We start from the raw sequence: 15,144 nt of genomic DNA on the forward strand, positions 1-15,144 counted from the left end.
TTACTCGACTTAAGGTCCCACGTAGAGAACTTTAGAAAAAGATGTAAATTTGTCGACCGTGTGTACAGTGACACAGGTCACAATAAACAGGTCAGGCGATAAATTTTTCTCAGTAATAGAAGAAGGAAAAAAATATTGAGAAATTGATTAATCAGATAATATAAGAATTTAAATAAAATTAGATAAACAAAAAAAAAAAATAACAATGAATGTACAATTTTTAATTAAATTTTGAAACTGGTCATTTGACCGGGCTTCGTAAGGTTAGTGTTAAACGTCGTTGGCAAATAGGTTGATAAAACTTACTTGGTTGGTTGAGTGATGTCTGTATCTTTTTCCAATCTGTAGGCGATTTGCATACGATTGCTACCTCTGACTCGCGTCACGCCAGTGTAATGTGCCTCCAAAAGATCTAGTTTCAACTTGCTGATGAAGTCGAATGTTTGAAGATCGTCCTCGCCCTGTTTGTATCCCTCGCATGGTCCACGAGGAGAATTTAAGATTGTTTCCTCGCCAGATGTGTATTCTACGAATGTCCAAAATATTAGAACCTTGCAAAATATTTAATAATATTTTATTATTTGTATCTTCCTTTTAAAACCATAACTATTTTCTTCCCATAATACTTTTTTGTAACTTCCTATCGTTTCAAGTAAATATATTTTTAGATAAATAATATATGGAGATCACAAAGAAAAACATTATAATATTATCTTATGATAGAGCAATACAGGTTGTTAATGTCTTGGAAAAAATTTTGGTATACTTAAAACGGAAGAGACGATTCTTTTATACTTTCTCAAACATACGAAATTTATTAAGAATAGAAAAATACGATTGGATCTAAAAGTGATCTGATTCTGTAATTACATACATTATACGTGAGCAAGATTATTTTTATCGGATAAAGTTGATACCTATTATTACAATTACTTTAGAAACAGTTGATAAAGCGAAAAGCGATAGTTAAAACACACAGAAGCGCAATAAAGTGTGTGAGAGAAGTACACATATGTTCGCATATTGATAGTGTGAGGTGACATCGTTAGGAAGAAATGATGCCCTATTGTTACACAACCCAATAAGTTTCTACTTGAATTATTCTGATCAGACGTTCCTGATGGTATTATTCTCACGACAATATAAGCATTGTTAAAATACAATACAACAATTTGCATACATACCTAAGTATGTATACAGGGTGTTTCAGAGCTCAACCGACAAACTTTGCCAACATGTTGATGACAGGCACGTTAGTATAGCACTTTTTGCTCAAAATGACCCAAACGTGCTGACAAAATTGAGATCTGAAACACACCTTGAGATGACCGGTAACGCTCATGCGACATAATAATAAGTTAAATATAAAGATAATAGGCGAGTAATAGATATTATCTTATGAAATAGAATTTTGTATGTGCTTCATTTTATGAACCTCTAACCACAAGCAACTCATCGCTGTTTTAGACAAATAAAGGAAATGCTTTCAACGAGACATATAGTGTTTCTGAAGACTATAGGGGAAAGACGTGACAAGTAACATTTCCTCTTTCTGTTTTTTATAGAACAGCAATTTTGTAATTCAGTGTATTGAAAATCAATCGAAGAAAACAAAATATGAATGTTGATGAAAAATATACATATCCATATACATATATATCATATATATAGTGTAAATGTTAGTCCCTTTTATGTAGTTAACATAACAAAAGGTTTACAACTATAAACTTTATTAGTGACATAAATTATATTTAAATATTAATTATATTTTCAAACTTACTCGTACGTGTGAATTGCACAAGCACGAATATCCATATTGAGAAGTACATCCGCAGATCCAAGTTGATCCTATAATAATAAGTAGTAAATATACATAGTTTATAAATAACAAATTCTATAACAACAATATAACACGAACAATAGATAGAGGTAGTATTTATCTGTGTTCTATTTTTATACGGTTAAAACAAAAATAACAGCATAAATAAGTTATACCTCTACATATTATTATAAAATATAAATGGATCAAGACGTAAAATGTTCTATAGATACACATATATTATTATTAATAACACAATTTTATAGAAAAAAAGTAGTTCGATCCTGCCAGGATTCGAACCTGGAATCTTCTGATCCGTAGTCAGACGCGTTATCCGTTGCGCCACAGGACCTTAGTAGTTATAAACTTTTCTCTTTTTTATTTACACATAATAATAAACTAAAATTTGTGAAAATACATTTATAAGAAATTCTCACGTAGGATCTAATCAAGGCATTCATCGAAAGAAGAATTGATGCTAAAAATAAATACGGCCCACCGTTTCACCGTACGTAGAAAAAAGACACGAATGAAAGAGAAAGGTTCGAAAATCATTTTGATAAAAGGGGATATACCAGTGAGACAATACTAATGCAACGATAAAACTTTTTTATTTTTAATTTTTGTTAAACACTTTTACCAAAGTAATTGTAAAGTTTTTCAAATTAAAATAAGATCAATCACGATATAATTTGTAGCATGTTTACTTATTTAATGACATAAACTTATACTCTTTCGTCTATTAAATATCTATGTAAAAGTTATTTAAACCATATCGTGTTTGGTCTTATTTTAACCAAAAAAGTTTCGCAATACATGAAAGTCTGATTTAAAAAAATTAAAAGCGCAAAAGTTTCATCAGTATCTCATGCGTATTCGGATAAAATTACACTACTCATCATAAGTCGTCAAACTTCACGGTATATGAAACAAAGGGAATAGTAGGGCCCCTTGCGGAGAATTCCCCCTATGGTGGGAATGACGACCGAATGACGACCGGATGCCGAACGAGAGAGTTTTACCGAGTGTAATACACACATATGTGGGAGTACTGTACATATTTTAATTTTATTTCATGTTTCTTTCTCATAAAAAATTAAAAAAAATAATAATCTTCAAAACAAATAATCAGCAATTTGATATTTTGGCTTTTCATTAAAATTAAATTTCTTGGTACAATTTATTTATTTATAGTAGTATAATTTATTATTGTTTTATCTGTTCTTAATAAACAAACGCACAAAAAATTGATAATTACTTTATTATACAACCAAATATTTACATTTAATGTCATAATAATGTTTGATTTAATATTCTTGACTTATGATTTTGTGAATAAATTTAAATGAACTCCTGTGTATTATGCGTATATATGTTTTTGGTAAGGCATGTTTAGTCTGGTACAGTGCGTCCATGATTATCTTCATGTAAGTTGATACAACTTGATAATTTCTCACAGTATAATCTGCCTGAACATATATATATATACATATATATATATACAAATATATATACATATATATATACACATAATATGTATTATGTATCCATATACATATTTTCTTATAGTATTTGAGAATACAATAGAGATAAATTTATTAGAATATGGATGTGTAAAAACAAAATATGTTTATAATATATTTATAATGTTTTACAACTTATACAATATTAAATATATGTATATCATAACAATTATAAACACATTTTCAAATGTAAAATATAAATTTTTACAGTATTAAAATTTTCTTTTACTTTTGCTTTTAGGGAATTATTCTCTTCAATAATTAAAGACATTAAATATTTTTAGGTATAAGTCAGAAAATAACATGAATAAATTCGTATAGTCTGAATATATCTCAATAAAAGCTTTATTTCTTTCCTTTATAAATAGAACTTTAGTTGGCATGAACATCTAATTTTATGTTCCGAATGGTGCATAAGTAAAGAAGCACATAATAATGAAGATACGTAAATGTAAAGAATATTCTTCTGAATTTACTTTTTTTTTATTCTTATACACTATACATTCGTCTTGTCTCTGGTTAAACAATAACAATACTGTGTCGAAAATTCTTTTTCGTTACCGGCAACAGCAAGATGAATACATACATATATGCAGCATTAGTCAGCTACAGCATAGTATACGTGAAGGCAACACAGAATAAAATAAGGACGGGGATTGGTTGTGTTATATACAACCTTGCTTCCTATTGGTTGAACCTCTTGGGTCTTATCGGATTACTTGACTATGACTACGTGACGTTGCCACGCTGCTATGTTGGGTCTACCAAAGTTTCAGTTTTCTGTGTTGCGTTGAATTGAATTGAAGGAGAAAAATTTGTAGATGCGTTTTTATATTTTTATCAATTAGCCGGAACCAATTATCTTTGTAATTATGGCCGAAATATCAGTCTTATAGTCATAGCAATGGGGATAGTGTTTACATTCGGCAACATTGGAATTGCGCCATTTCATGCAATTTTTCTTTTACGCGATGTATACCTATATCGTAAAATTCATAGAGTTTCTCAATACTTTTTGGGATGAAGGTTTTAATTCTTTCCCAACAATGTGATATGATGAAGGAGAAAAATCTCTATCTGTATGAAGACTTGTATATTCTAACCAATATTTGTTCTTGTAAGTACTGAATTTTTACAGAATATTTAATATTTTGAAGTATTTATTATATACGTATAACAGTAGAAAATAAAAGATAAATGTTACTCATTTATTTAATTAAAAATAAAATAAACTATTTAATTTGCAAAAGATGTAAATTCCTTTTTTCCTGTTTTTACAAAATAAGTAATTAACGGGAGCAATAAAATAAGTTTACTATTTTAATTTATAATATTTTATAAGGTATTTTATATTTTTGTAGTTTTATCCCCATTTGATGTATTTCTAGAAAGTATCTGTAGGAAGAAGTATTTCTATCAATAATAAGAATATTTTAAAAATCATAATGGACATTTTTGTTTCCTCTTTTTCACGATAAATCCAGCATTTGTTTACGTATACATTCGATAATGCCTTATGCAAAATTTGATGAGCATCTGTACAAATTTTTCTATAGAACAGATATATTATATCAATTTATTTTAAAAAATAACCGTAATGAGGAGGCAACACTAAAGAGAAAGTATCTCATAAATTAAATTCATATTATAAACTTATATTAGTAATAAATAATAATGTATTAAATATATATTAACATTAAATCCATTCCTATCGTTACAACTCGCGTATTTATTACATTTTGATCAAATACATTTCAAAATGTTATTTTCATCTATAAACTGAATGAATTAACTTTATACGTATGTAAACTTATGACACCCTATACGGACTAAACGTCTATGGTAAATATTTGTGACTATTATTCATACATTTTTTACATCGAATAATAGTTGTCAAAATACTACCATACTACTTTTATATAAAATTTATCACGGTACTATGTTGTTATTAATTTCCAATGTAAAAAATAATCAGTCTCATCATTTTATGTTGTCCAGAAATGCGTTACTTTTAGAAGATGGCGCCACATATACAACGGGACTACAACGCTATTGGAGATCCAGGCAGATACTCACTGAGGACACTCAGGCATGGTGAAAAAAATTGTTTTCAATCACACACTTTTGACGTGTCCAAAATAAGCAGCAAAGAGGATTTCTTTCGTTGTATTGGTCTTCAAATGAAAAGATTTCAGTACAAGTATAGAATGTCAAACAGTGATCGTAAAGCTAAAAAGATTAATATTCCCAGTGGTGTAACATTGCGTGATTGTTCCGTTATTATCCTGGGGAACACATGTAATCTATGTGGAAAGTGTTTTAAGTGTAAAATTGACTTAGATAAGCATAATTTGTTAAAACATCAGACAAATGAAGAACTTGGTAACATGACTGTGAAAGAAACACAATGTACGGAGAAGGAAATCGAAATCTGCAAAAATTTTCCAAAATCTTTAAACCATTCAGTAATCAAGGCTAGTAAAAATTTTGCAACAAAAGAACACAAAAAATTACGTTTAACCTTGAAAATAGGAGAGGAAATCATCGCTAAAATATCAGTGAATAGAAAATACTTAAAGAAAGATAACGTCGACATGTGGACTCAAACCGAATCGAATCGTGACACTGAATTAATTGCAGACATGAATATGTATGAAAGTGTTGCTTCTCGTATCGATCCTCGTTTGTTCGGTAATAGTCCTTGCCAATGTTTTAACCCGTCTGTGCACACGGTACAATGCTCGAATCGATATTTGGCTAGCAACATTGTAGCAAGTACACAGGCGGTTCGTGAGAAAATTATAACGCAGGAGGAAACTAACTCTTCGCACAGGTTGAAGGAGTCACGCGATATATCCGCAAATGAAAAATGTGGCGCCACTCTTTGTGTTACACCAAACTCATCTCTTGAATTAAATTTGTCATTTGTGACCGAAAAGTGCAATTTACGTGAACAAGATCATGTTAAAAATGGTAATTCGGAGGAACTCTCTTCGACGCATTCAGATGATGCTTTAATATTCGACGAAACGTGTAATATGTCGCAGTTCGCTATAACATCAAATTCAATGTCGAGCTACAACAAAAAAAATGATAGTGTTACATCTTCAACAAAGAATACAAATACTCGATCAAGGAATACCATGCAAATTAATTCAGAAAACATTGACGAAAATGAGGAAACAACAAATATTAATACAAATCCGGTCCAGAAAGATTTTATTATAAACAATACAGAAAACTATATACTGAGAAAATTACAGGATGACTCTAATGTGATACAGGCAATACTACCGGTAATCGTGCCAATAATCGTGCCAAATGCAAGTGTTCCTAGTACACCTATTAAACTTATGATACAATCAGCATCAATAAAACCAAAAGAACAGCAACTGCGGCAAAAGCAGCAGCAACAATTACAACCAGATCAACAACTGCAATTGCGACAAAAACAACGATTACAAGTAGAGCATCAGGAACAACCACACCAAGATCAACAGCAACAAGAAATTACGGAAATTTCCTCTCTCCCCACCGAAGATAATTCCAACGATGGGATGCAGCAGTTGAAACTTCAGAAAGAACAGCAATTACAACCGGACCAACAGTTGCAACTGCAGCAAGAACAGGAATTACAACCGGATCAACAGTTGCAACTGCAACAAGAACAGCAATTGCAAGTCAAACATCAGGAGCAACTACAGCAAGGTCAAGAGCAACAACAAATTGTGAAAACTCTTACTCACAACGCGAAAGATAATTCCGATGATGATGTGCAAGAAGTGTTGCGAATCGTTCGGGGACATAGCACTGCGGATGTCAATCACGAGTCACCAACTCGGTTCGAGCGAGAGATGTTACTACATGTCGCCATTAGAGATATGAAGAGACTGGAAGGAGAAGGATGGCACTTGCTAGAGAAAGTAATCGACTACACAGGAAAAAAATCGAAATCTAATACCAAATGTTGCGAAACGAATGATGAGTGTATCAAAAAAATGAAGAAAATAATAACTGAATTGGATTTCGACTGTAGAAATTCAACCAAAGAAAAATACATTTCTCATATGAAGGAGCACATTGCGAAAATGCAAAGTTATAATAACATAGCAGCAATATGTGGATCTGATAGTGTAAAGGAAAATTTAATGACATGTAATGAGAATATCAATATATCATCTAAGATGACACGACAGCATAATATTAATCATCATAAGGGAAAATTCGAAATAAATAACAATACGCAAAGCGTAGAAGAATCTGTTAGCCATTTTCTTGTGCCTTGTCCCGGGGATATGGAAAGTAGGAGTAAAGGACCGATCGTAATAGATCTAGTCAATGGTACCGATGAATAGCAATAGAAACTATTGGATCGGTAGATAGCAAGCATAGCTTTATGAGAATGGTGTCGAACTGCGAGCAACTATTCCAATGGTGGATACGTCCTCAGAATATGTAATACATATATTACGAAATGAATATACTGAAGTACCTTTAATATAGGAAACTATTCAACTTTCATTACGTGTAACGTTATCTTTCGTTATATTATGTTCTTTATATTTCATAAAGTACATATACATGTATATTAAAATATATATATGTACTGATCAAACACAAGTTCAATATGTACTATGTTCGAATTAAATGAACGGGAACTGCACTTAAATGCTACTTAATATTATCGCTGCCAAAATGTTCCAAAAGCTACTTATGTTTGTGTTATACGTATCTTGACATTGAATTTAGTGTATTATATATGTTTCTTTATGTTTATATATAGGCGCTTAGTAACGATGAGACGAAATTTGTTAAAATATTTCATAAGATATTTGCCTCAATGTTCAAAGTATGTGCTTTGTATCAGTATTATTACTTATTACTTGTAATATCCACCTAATTTTCATGTTTTGTTATTTTGTACTAGATTATTTACATTGAACAAAGTTATATTCTGCTGTACAGAGCTATAATAATACATACATACGTATAGTAATTTAAGAATTTTATATCTTTTTTTAATAAATGTTTTTCAAAATGGAGAAACACAATCTGAGTTTTTTTTCTATCACATCACGATAGATACACTTTAGAAAGTTATAAAAAAAATGTGCTCCATAGAATCTAAACAAAAATATAGTAAAAATTATTACAATCGATATTATTGAAATTAAAAGAGCACAGAAATTATTCGTCCTTTGAAACAAATATGCTGTTGAAAGTTCCAGTTAAAATTTATCGACAAGGATATTGTCGTTTACGATCAACGAAAAGAATTATCACTTGCTACAGCACAATGGAGATACTGATTTAGGATTTAAAGATAGAAATGCTCCATTTATCACTTGCGATACGATAGAGGAGGAATGTAAATTAAATACCTACACAACGATTGAGCACTAGCAAGGATATTGGATTACAATGATAGTTAAGGAACTTAGATTTCCATCAAACCTCTTGATTTTTTCGGCAAGTAAAGTAATATACGTAAATAATAAAAAGTACAAAAATATAAATGAAAAAACTATATGTACTTCAGAAAAAACTGAAATATGGCAACAAATTGAAGGTCATTAAGTATTCTTAATATATCTAACTCAGATATGTTTACAAATGGACTTTCGAAAAGGACGATTGGAAGACCATTTTATATGTTTGAATTTAGAAATGTTATTTTATATCGTTTATATCGACTTTATAATCTTTGTATATTTTGCAATATTACACGATAATTTTTAGAATTGATGACCATTTTTTAATAACAACAGTACAAAATTTTAAGCCACACATTCAATTTAGATTTTAAAATAAAGGAAAATGGCACCAGTTCGAAAAATAATGAAAAAAAAGGTCAAGCACAACTGGATTAAAAAAACATTCTTTAAAACTTAGGCGTATCGACATTCTGAAATATTTTATATACATACCTAAAACAGTATTTTATAAAACCTGGATATATCAAGATCTATAGAAAAGTGTCCTGTAGGATCGAAAATGGGGGACTACAAACGATGGCACTTATTTTCATTTAAAAAGTGTTAAATAATTTCTTCCAATTTACCTAAAATAGATTTATTTATCTAAATTCATTAGAAAATGAGGAAAAATGCAATTAATCCTATCTGCACTTTTCTTAAATTCATATAATGTAACTGATGAAAAACAGATTCTGTTGTCTTTCATATCTAACTATTAAAATTGCTCTATTTAAACTGACTTTTAGCTTTTGAAGAGAACCAAGTGTTTTATAAATGCGGAACATCATCTTTCTAACATGATTTTACCGCAAACTATTCTATTCATCCGAAACAGGTTTCTTAATACAATCAAAAACCAACATTACTTCTTTATTAATACAATGTTGCCTATGTGCAATATCCAGCATGAAAAGGTTAAAGACAAATCACAAACTAAAAATTTGTTGGTAAAATACTATCAAATAAAAAGATCTCGAAACTGTATCAACAAATTCGAATTACACGTGGTCGCACAACCTCTCGATACGGATAGTTTGACAAAATTTTAGCATGTGCGAGAGTCTACATGCTACCGGCTTGTTCTGAAGAAACTTTTGGTCGCGTTGGAGCGCCTCGTACCTGAAGTCTTTGGCTGGATGTAAGAGCGCTACGGCTTCCGATAGTTGCTGCTTGGTTAGCGGAAGTCAATGGACCGGCATATATATTCCGTAAAGGGTTCGATGTGTGTCACGCGTAATATCGAAAGCACAATTAAATTACAAGACGAGGCAACGCATTGCACGGCTGCCCGGCACCAACTGATAAGCCCTGGAGAACAGCATGGCTTGCATCTCTCCACCTCTCTTCAAGGAGATTCAATCTTGCTTTCCATCTTCCGTCATCGGGGAGAAGAGACAATTACAGTTGTTCGTGAATTAGCATGTCGTGCGCGCAGAGAAAGGAGCCTGCATGCTCTGTCGCCGGCTGCGATCGCGTTCACTTCGACCGTTTGTAACAAGCTGCCATATGTATGTATTGGCGCTTTTGACTTGATCAGGTTCACTATAAGCGTTAAGTAAATAAGATCATCGGAAACGAGTTCAGCAAAAGATATAGAATTTTTTTATGAAAGAGATGTCAGAAAAGGTTGAATTTAAGAGAGTAAATACACTCATAATTAGGTGCGGATGTTCATTTATTTATAGGAAATTTCAAAATGCGAAAATATACTAAATGCATATAACATGAAAAGTTATCAATATGGTTATTGTTAAGTTCAATTTTTCCATAACTTTTGCCACTGAAGTCGGTAATGATACCATAATATGCTTCTAAAATAAAACGTAGAAAGTCATAAACAGCTCTATATCACATACGTCTTCATTGAACGCTTAGAAAGAAATTAAACAAAAGTTAATCTAATAATGATTCAATTACGAGGGAAAAATTAATGACTGTGAACTATGCGTCAAGAAACATACACAACAGTAAAGTCTTTCATTCATAGATAATTTTTCATTGCATCCCCTCAAAAGGAATGATCAATAATAAAAGCTAAAAGCATAGTGCTGTTTCTCAAGCGTTGGAACCTTCATTACGTGTAATGTGTATCTACTCATATGTATCTATACAATACTTTCAATTATGCTTTTACAAAAGAATTACAAAAAACCACTAAACATACAGTGAAATCATTATTAAATGTAAAAATAATTTTATAGAACGCGTAATATTTAAGCTGAGAATGCTTGCTGAGAAAATTCATCACACGACGTTTTGTTTAGACTGAGAGAATTAATAGCGTTAGGTAAGTGGAATTAAATATTGTATTATTATTCAATATCACATGAGAAGTAGAAGAATTATTGTTTGTAGCGATTACAAAGAATAGTATGTTTGTATTTAATTACAAACAATAACGTATTTGATGTTATTAGAGGATGGTAATATTAAAACAAGATTTGCATAGAATGAAATATCACGCGTGATAGCCTGTGACATTCATTTTTATCGCTATGTTTTCCATTGTACGCGACATCATCGTAATGGAGAAAGTGGCTTCACACCAAACCGCACAAACTTGAACACTTTCTTTGTTGTGCAACAAAACTGTTGTAATAACACACTCGAACGATCTTACCACTGCTCTTTCATTGTCGTTGTGACAACTCAAATAATTGAACTCCTTTTGCTTCTAATCAGGAAGTTCCGATATCTCCAGATAATATTTTTTTATTTATTTATTTATTTAAATTTTACAATTTGTCCAGTAGGACATTTGGCAAAATATTATAGCTTAGCAAATTGTTTAATTACAACTGTAAACTTTAATTACGATTTTACGGATTTCCCGGAGTTCCAGGGGAAGGTCCGGTGTCCTTCCATCTCCGACATACTTACTCTTTACGTTACCCTATCATCCTTAAACTCTTTCATGTACACTTCCAAACAGTACAACTTTTAACTTTTAATACTTCTTTCTTTTATTTCTTCGGATGGACCACATGTAATCTGAACACATACACTGTTCGGAATTTTGAGTGATCGTCTGTTACGCCGGGCCTCTCTGCCTGGCCCAGGTCACACACCGCGGGCCAGACGGACACCAGATGTCCGCTTTTCCGTACGGCGTACCCTCAATATCCTTAAGCACCCGTCATAAACCCGAGTCACTTGCCTGCTAAGGTCCTTCAAAACAAACAAACATCTGTGTCCGAAGAATTTCTAAAGACTATTGTCTACCACGGCGGGACAAGGGAAAGTTAGTTTTCTCACGTGCGCTGCAACCTTCCTCCCACTAACCACTTTCTCTCGAGGGCGGTTAAGACCCTTCGGTTAACCAATTAACAGCGAAACCTGTTTCCCTCACTCTCTTAACTAACATCGGCACCAACAAATCCGATGGTCCCGTGCGCTAGACACACCCATCCTTAGCTTTCCTCCGACACAGCATCGTCACTCAACTTCACTTCTTCTACATCGTTGGAAAAGTCAACTACTAAGTATACGCTAATGCCCAGCGGGGCAGTCTAAGCATAACGCGAGAGTCGGTCTCGGGATTGTCGAGCATACATTTCCTCTCCTAAATATCTCATAGTGCTACGTCCACTAATACACTAATTTCCATTATAAGAGCCCTGCTCTAACGCACATATCTATCTTAGCTTCGTGCGACAAGTTGTTAATTATTTATTTCTCTACGTCAGTGTAATCTAAGTGTTGGAAGCATATAATTTATAACTCTGTGAATCACAGGGTTATACAACCTCAATCACCCCTATTATCTCAACGGAAATCGGGGGATCGATCAACTCGTGGTGTCGATTGTTATAATCGTAACGGGGATTTACGACCCCCGTTGACGTCTCTCCTCGCGATTACGTCTCCCCGCAATTGGTCGAACAAACATCGTCCGTTTATGGCACGGACAGGCCCATTCCCTTCTGTAGGAAATTCCGAATTGCGTGTCCTCCCCGAGCTGTAAACCTAATGATTCCGAGGTCAGGTAAAAAACACCGGAAAAAAACCCAGGCGGAAAGGCACGATGGACAGACGAAACCCAACGGCTGGTAGAGAGAATCAGCAATGTAGGAGGACAGTTGATCATCAGACATCGTACCGTACGGTTGAAAGACTTCACTTCTAACAAGATCTTACCACCGCCGTGCATCACATCACACGTTACGTTTATACAACAAGTTCCACACAGTGTTGGATTACTCTAACACTCGATCTATTAAACTTCCTCCACCTTGAGCGTTAATTCATTCGAGGTACGCGATATCGACCGATCGGTTTGACCTGACCGGTTGCTCTTTAGTCGAGAATTCGCAACATACGTACATCAACGTCCTTAAGTCTTTTGATATCTAGAGCAGTTCGATTAAACAGTTGATATTTCTATTATATTTTCAAAATTATTATCGAAGAACAGTTCTTCACTATTAATTCTTTATTTCTTACCAAAGCTATAACCAAATTTATCGTGATGCTATATATCTGTACCAACCGTAGACTTAAACTTGTATCGTTGCAGCATACACGCATTGTTGTTCGTTGGAGAAATTTTGGATGGATCTTCTCTTCTCTAACTTGTGTATTTTCTCTAAAATTTTTCCCAGAAGAAGAACTTACAAACTCAACTACAACAAATAATACCTATTTGACTCGAAACAGAAATGTTTTTGCCTACAGACGGAAAAACATAAATTTCTTTAAATTTCAGAAGATTGAAGACTATTAGTGGAAGAAACAGCGACGAGAAAAATATGAAGTGAATCTCTGGTATCCCATTTTATAGCTACTTAATTAATTGAGCAAATTGCAAATGAAATGTCATGTTACCACAAAATTAACTTAAGGAGCTAATATATAAAGGATGGTTGGTAACTGGTGGTACAAGCGGAAAGGGGGTGATTCTCCTCGAAAAAAGAAGTCGAAAATCTACAGTGAGATCCGTTATAACGTACCGCAGGCGTACCGAGCGAAAATTCAAAGTCGATTTTCTCGAAAACAAAGCCTCAAACGAAAAATTTTTATTCTATATTTTCTATTTTATATATTCTATATTTTCTATTATTCTATATTTTGAGGTTTAGGTGACCATCTTGGGTCATCAGCTGTAAAACACGTGTTCGTTGTAGCAACACTGAAGACCAGAGTTTTCTTATACCAGAGTATAAGGACAACTTGATGAACATAATGCGTCAACAACTAGTAAATACTCGGCGGGTTCGCTAGCTACGCTCGTAAAGAGCGTATGGGGTAGTAATATGTCGCGAGTTCGAGACCACTCCTGGGCAAGCCAAGGTGGAAAACCAAATATCATCTTAGAAGTATATACAACGGGCAAGTGGGTTTCCCGACTCCCCTTGCCTACTATGTTGTTGTGCTTTCTATGAGTGTTTGGGAAGTACCCCCGGAGATACGGTTTCACTCGTTGCTGACTACACCTAGGCCCGCCCGTGGGGTTTTAGCCGATAAAAATCCGCCGGATTTCCCCACGTAAAAAAAGGGGTTTTTTTTTTTTTAATTTTTCCCTCGAGACAACGATCTACAGTGAGATCCGTTATAACGTACCGCAGGCGTACCGAGCGAAAATTCAAAGTCGATTTTCTCGAAAACAAAGCCTCAAACGAAAAATTTTTATTCTATATTTTCTATTCTATATATTCTATATTTTCTATTATTCTATATTTTGAGGTTAGGTGACCATCTTGGGTCATCAGCTGTAAAACACGTGTTCGTTGTAGCAACACTGAAGACCAGAGTTTTCTTATACCAGAGTATAAGAACAACTTGATGAACATAATGCGTCAACAACTAGTAAATACTCGGCGGGTTCGTTAGCTACGCTCGTAAAGGGCGTATGCGGTAGTAATATGTCGCGAGTTGGAGACCACTCCTGGGCAAGCCAAGGTGGAAAACCAAATATCATCTTAGAAGTATATACAACGGGCAAGTGGGTTTCCGACCCCCCCTTGCCTACTATGTTGTTGTGCTTTCTATGAGTGTTTGGGAAGTACCCCCGGAGATACGGTTTCACTCGTTGATGACTACACCTAGGCCCGCCCGTGGGGTTTTAGCCGATAAAAATCCGCCGGATTTCCCCACGTAAAAAAAGGGTTTTTTTTTCTTTTTTTTTTTTAATTTTTCCATCGAGACAACGATCTACAGTGAGATCCGTTATAACGAGACGTAATAAAGTGCACGCGTACCGAGCGAAAATTCAAAGTCGATTTTCTCAAAAACAAAGCCTCAAACGAAAAATTTTTATTCTATATTTTCGACTTCTTTTTTCGCGTAGAATCACCCCCTTTCCGCTTGTACCACCAGTTACCAACCA

The 15,144-nt window shown here is 33.5% G+C and overlaps 2 protein-coding genes and 1 non-coding gene across 6 annotated transcripts in view; 1 reads left to right on the forward strand and 2 right to left on the reverse strand.

Moving 5' to 3' along the window:
* LOC117216148 (collagen alpha-3(IX) chain-like) overlaps window positions 1–10,102 on the reverse strand; it is a 30,640-nt gene extending 20,538 nt beyond the window's left edge. For all 4 annotated transcript variants that reach the window (XM_033462663.1, XM_033462666.1, XM_033462664.1 and 1 more), the window contains exons 1-3: window positions 9,939–10,102; window positions 1,781–1,848; window positions 307–526 (exon numbers count right to left, since the gene is read on the reverse strand). In XM_033462663.1, coding sequence (XP_033318554.1) covers window positions 307–526; window positions 1,781–1,829 — 269 coding nt within the window. In that variant the 5' untranslated portion in view covers window positions 1,830–1,848; window positions 9,939–10,102. The remainder of the gene's footprint in view (window positions 1–306; window positions 527–1,780; window positions 1,849–9,938) is intronic.
* On the reverse strand, window positions 2,099–2,171 carry Trnar-acg. The gene has a single exon. It is a non-coding gene; the product is annotated as a tRNA-Arg (tRNA).
* Window positions 4,027–8,005, forward strand: LOC117216149 (bromodomain-containing protein DDB_G0280777-like). Its single transcript, XM_033462667.1, has 2 exons — window positions 4,027–4,459; window positions 5,341–8,005. The coding sequence occupies exon 2, from the start codon at window positions 5,361–5,363 to the stop codon at window positions 7,695–7,697; it is 2,337 nt and encodes a 778-aa protein (XP_033318558.1). The 5' UTR covers window positions 4,027–4,459; window positions 5,341–5,360; the 3' UTR covers window positions 7,698–8,005.
* Window positions 10,103–15,144: the final 5,042 nt, after the last annotated feature.

The sequence above is a fragment of the Bombus bifarius genome, unplaced genomic scaffold (assembly GCF_011952205.1).
Source record: "Bombus bifarius isolate JDL3187 unplaced genomic scaffold, Bbif_JDL3187 scf7180000010252, whole genome shotgun sequence".
NCBI classification, from domain to species: Eukaryota; Metazoa; Arthropoda; class Insecta; order Hymenoptera; family Apidae; genus Bombus; species Bombus bifarius.

Excerpts from the sequence above, each read along its gene's own strand:
- LOC117216149 (XM_033462667.1), top strand. The coding sequence starts at position 5,361 with ATGGCGCCACATATACAACGGGACTACAACGCTATTGGAGATCCAGGC.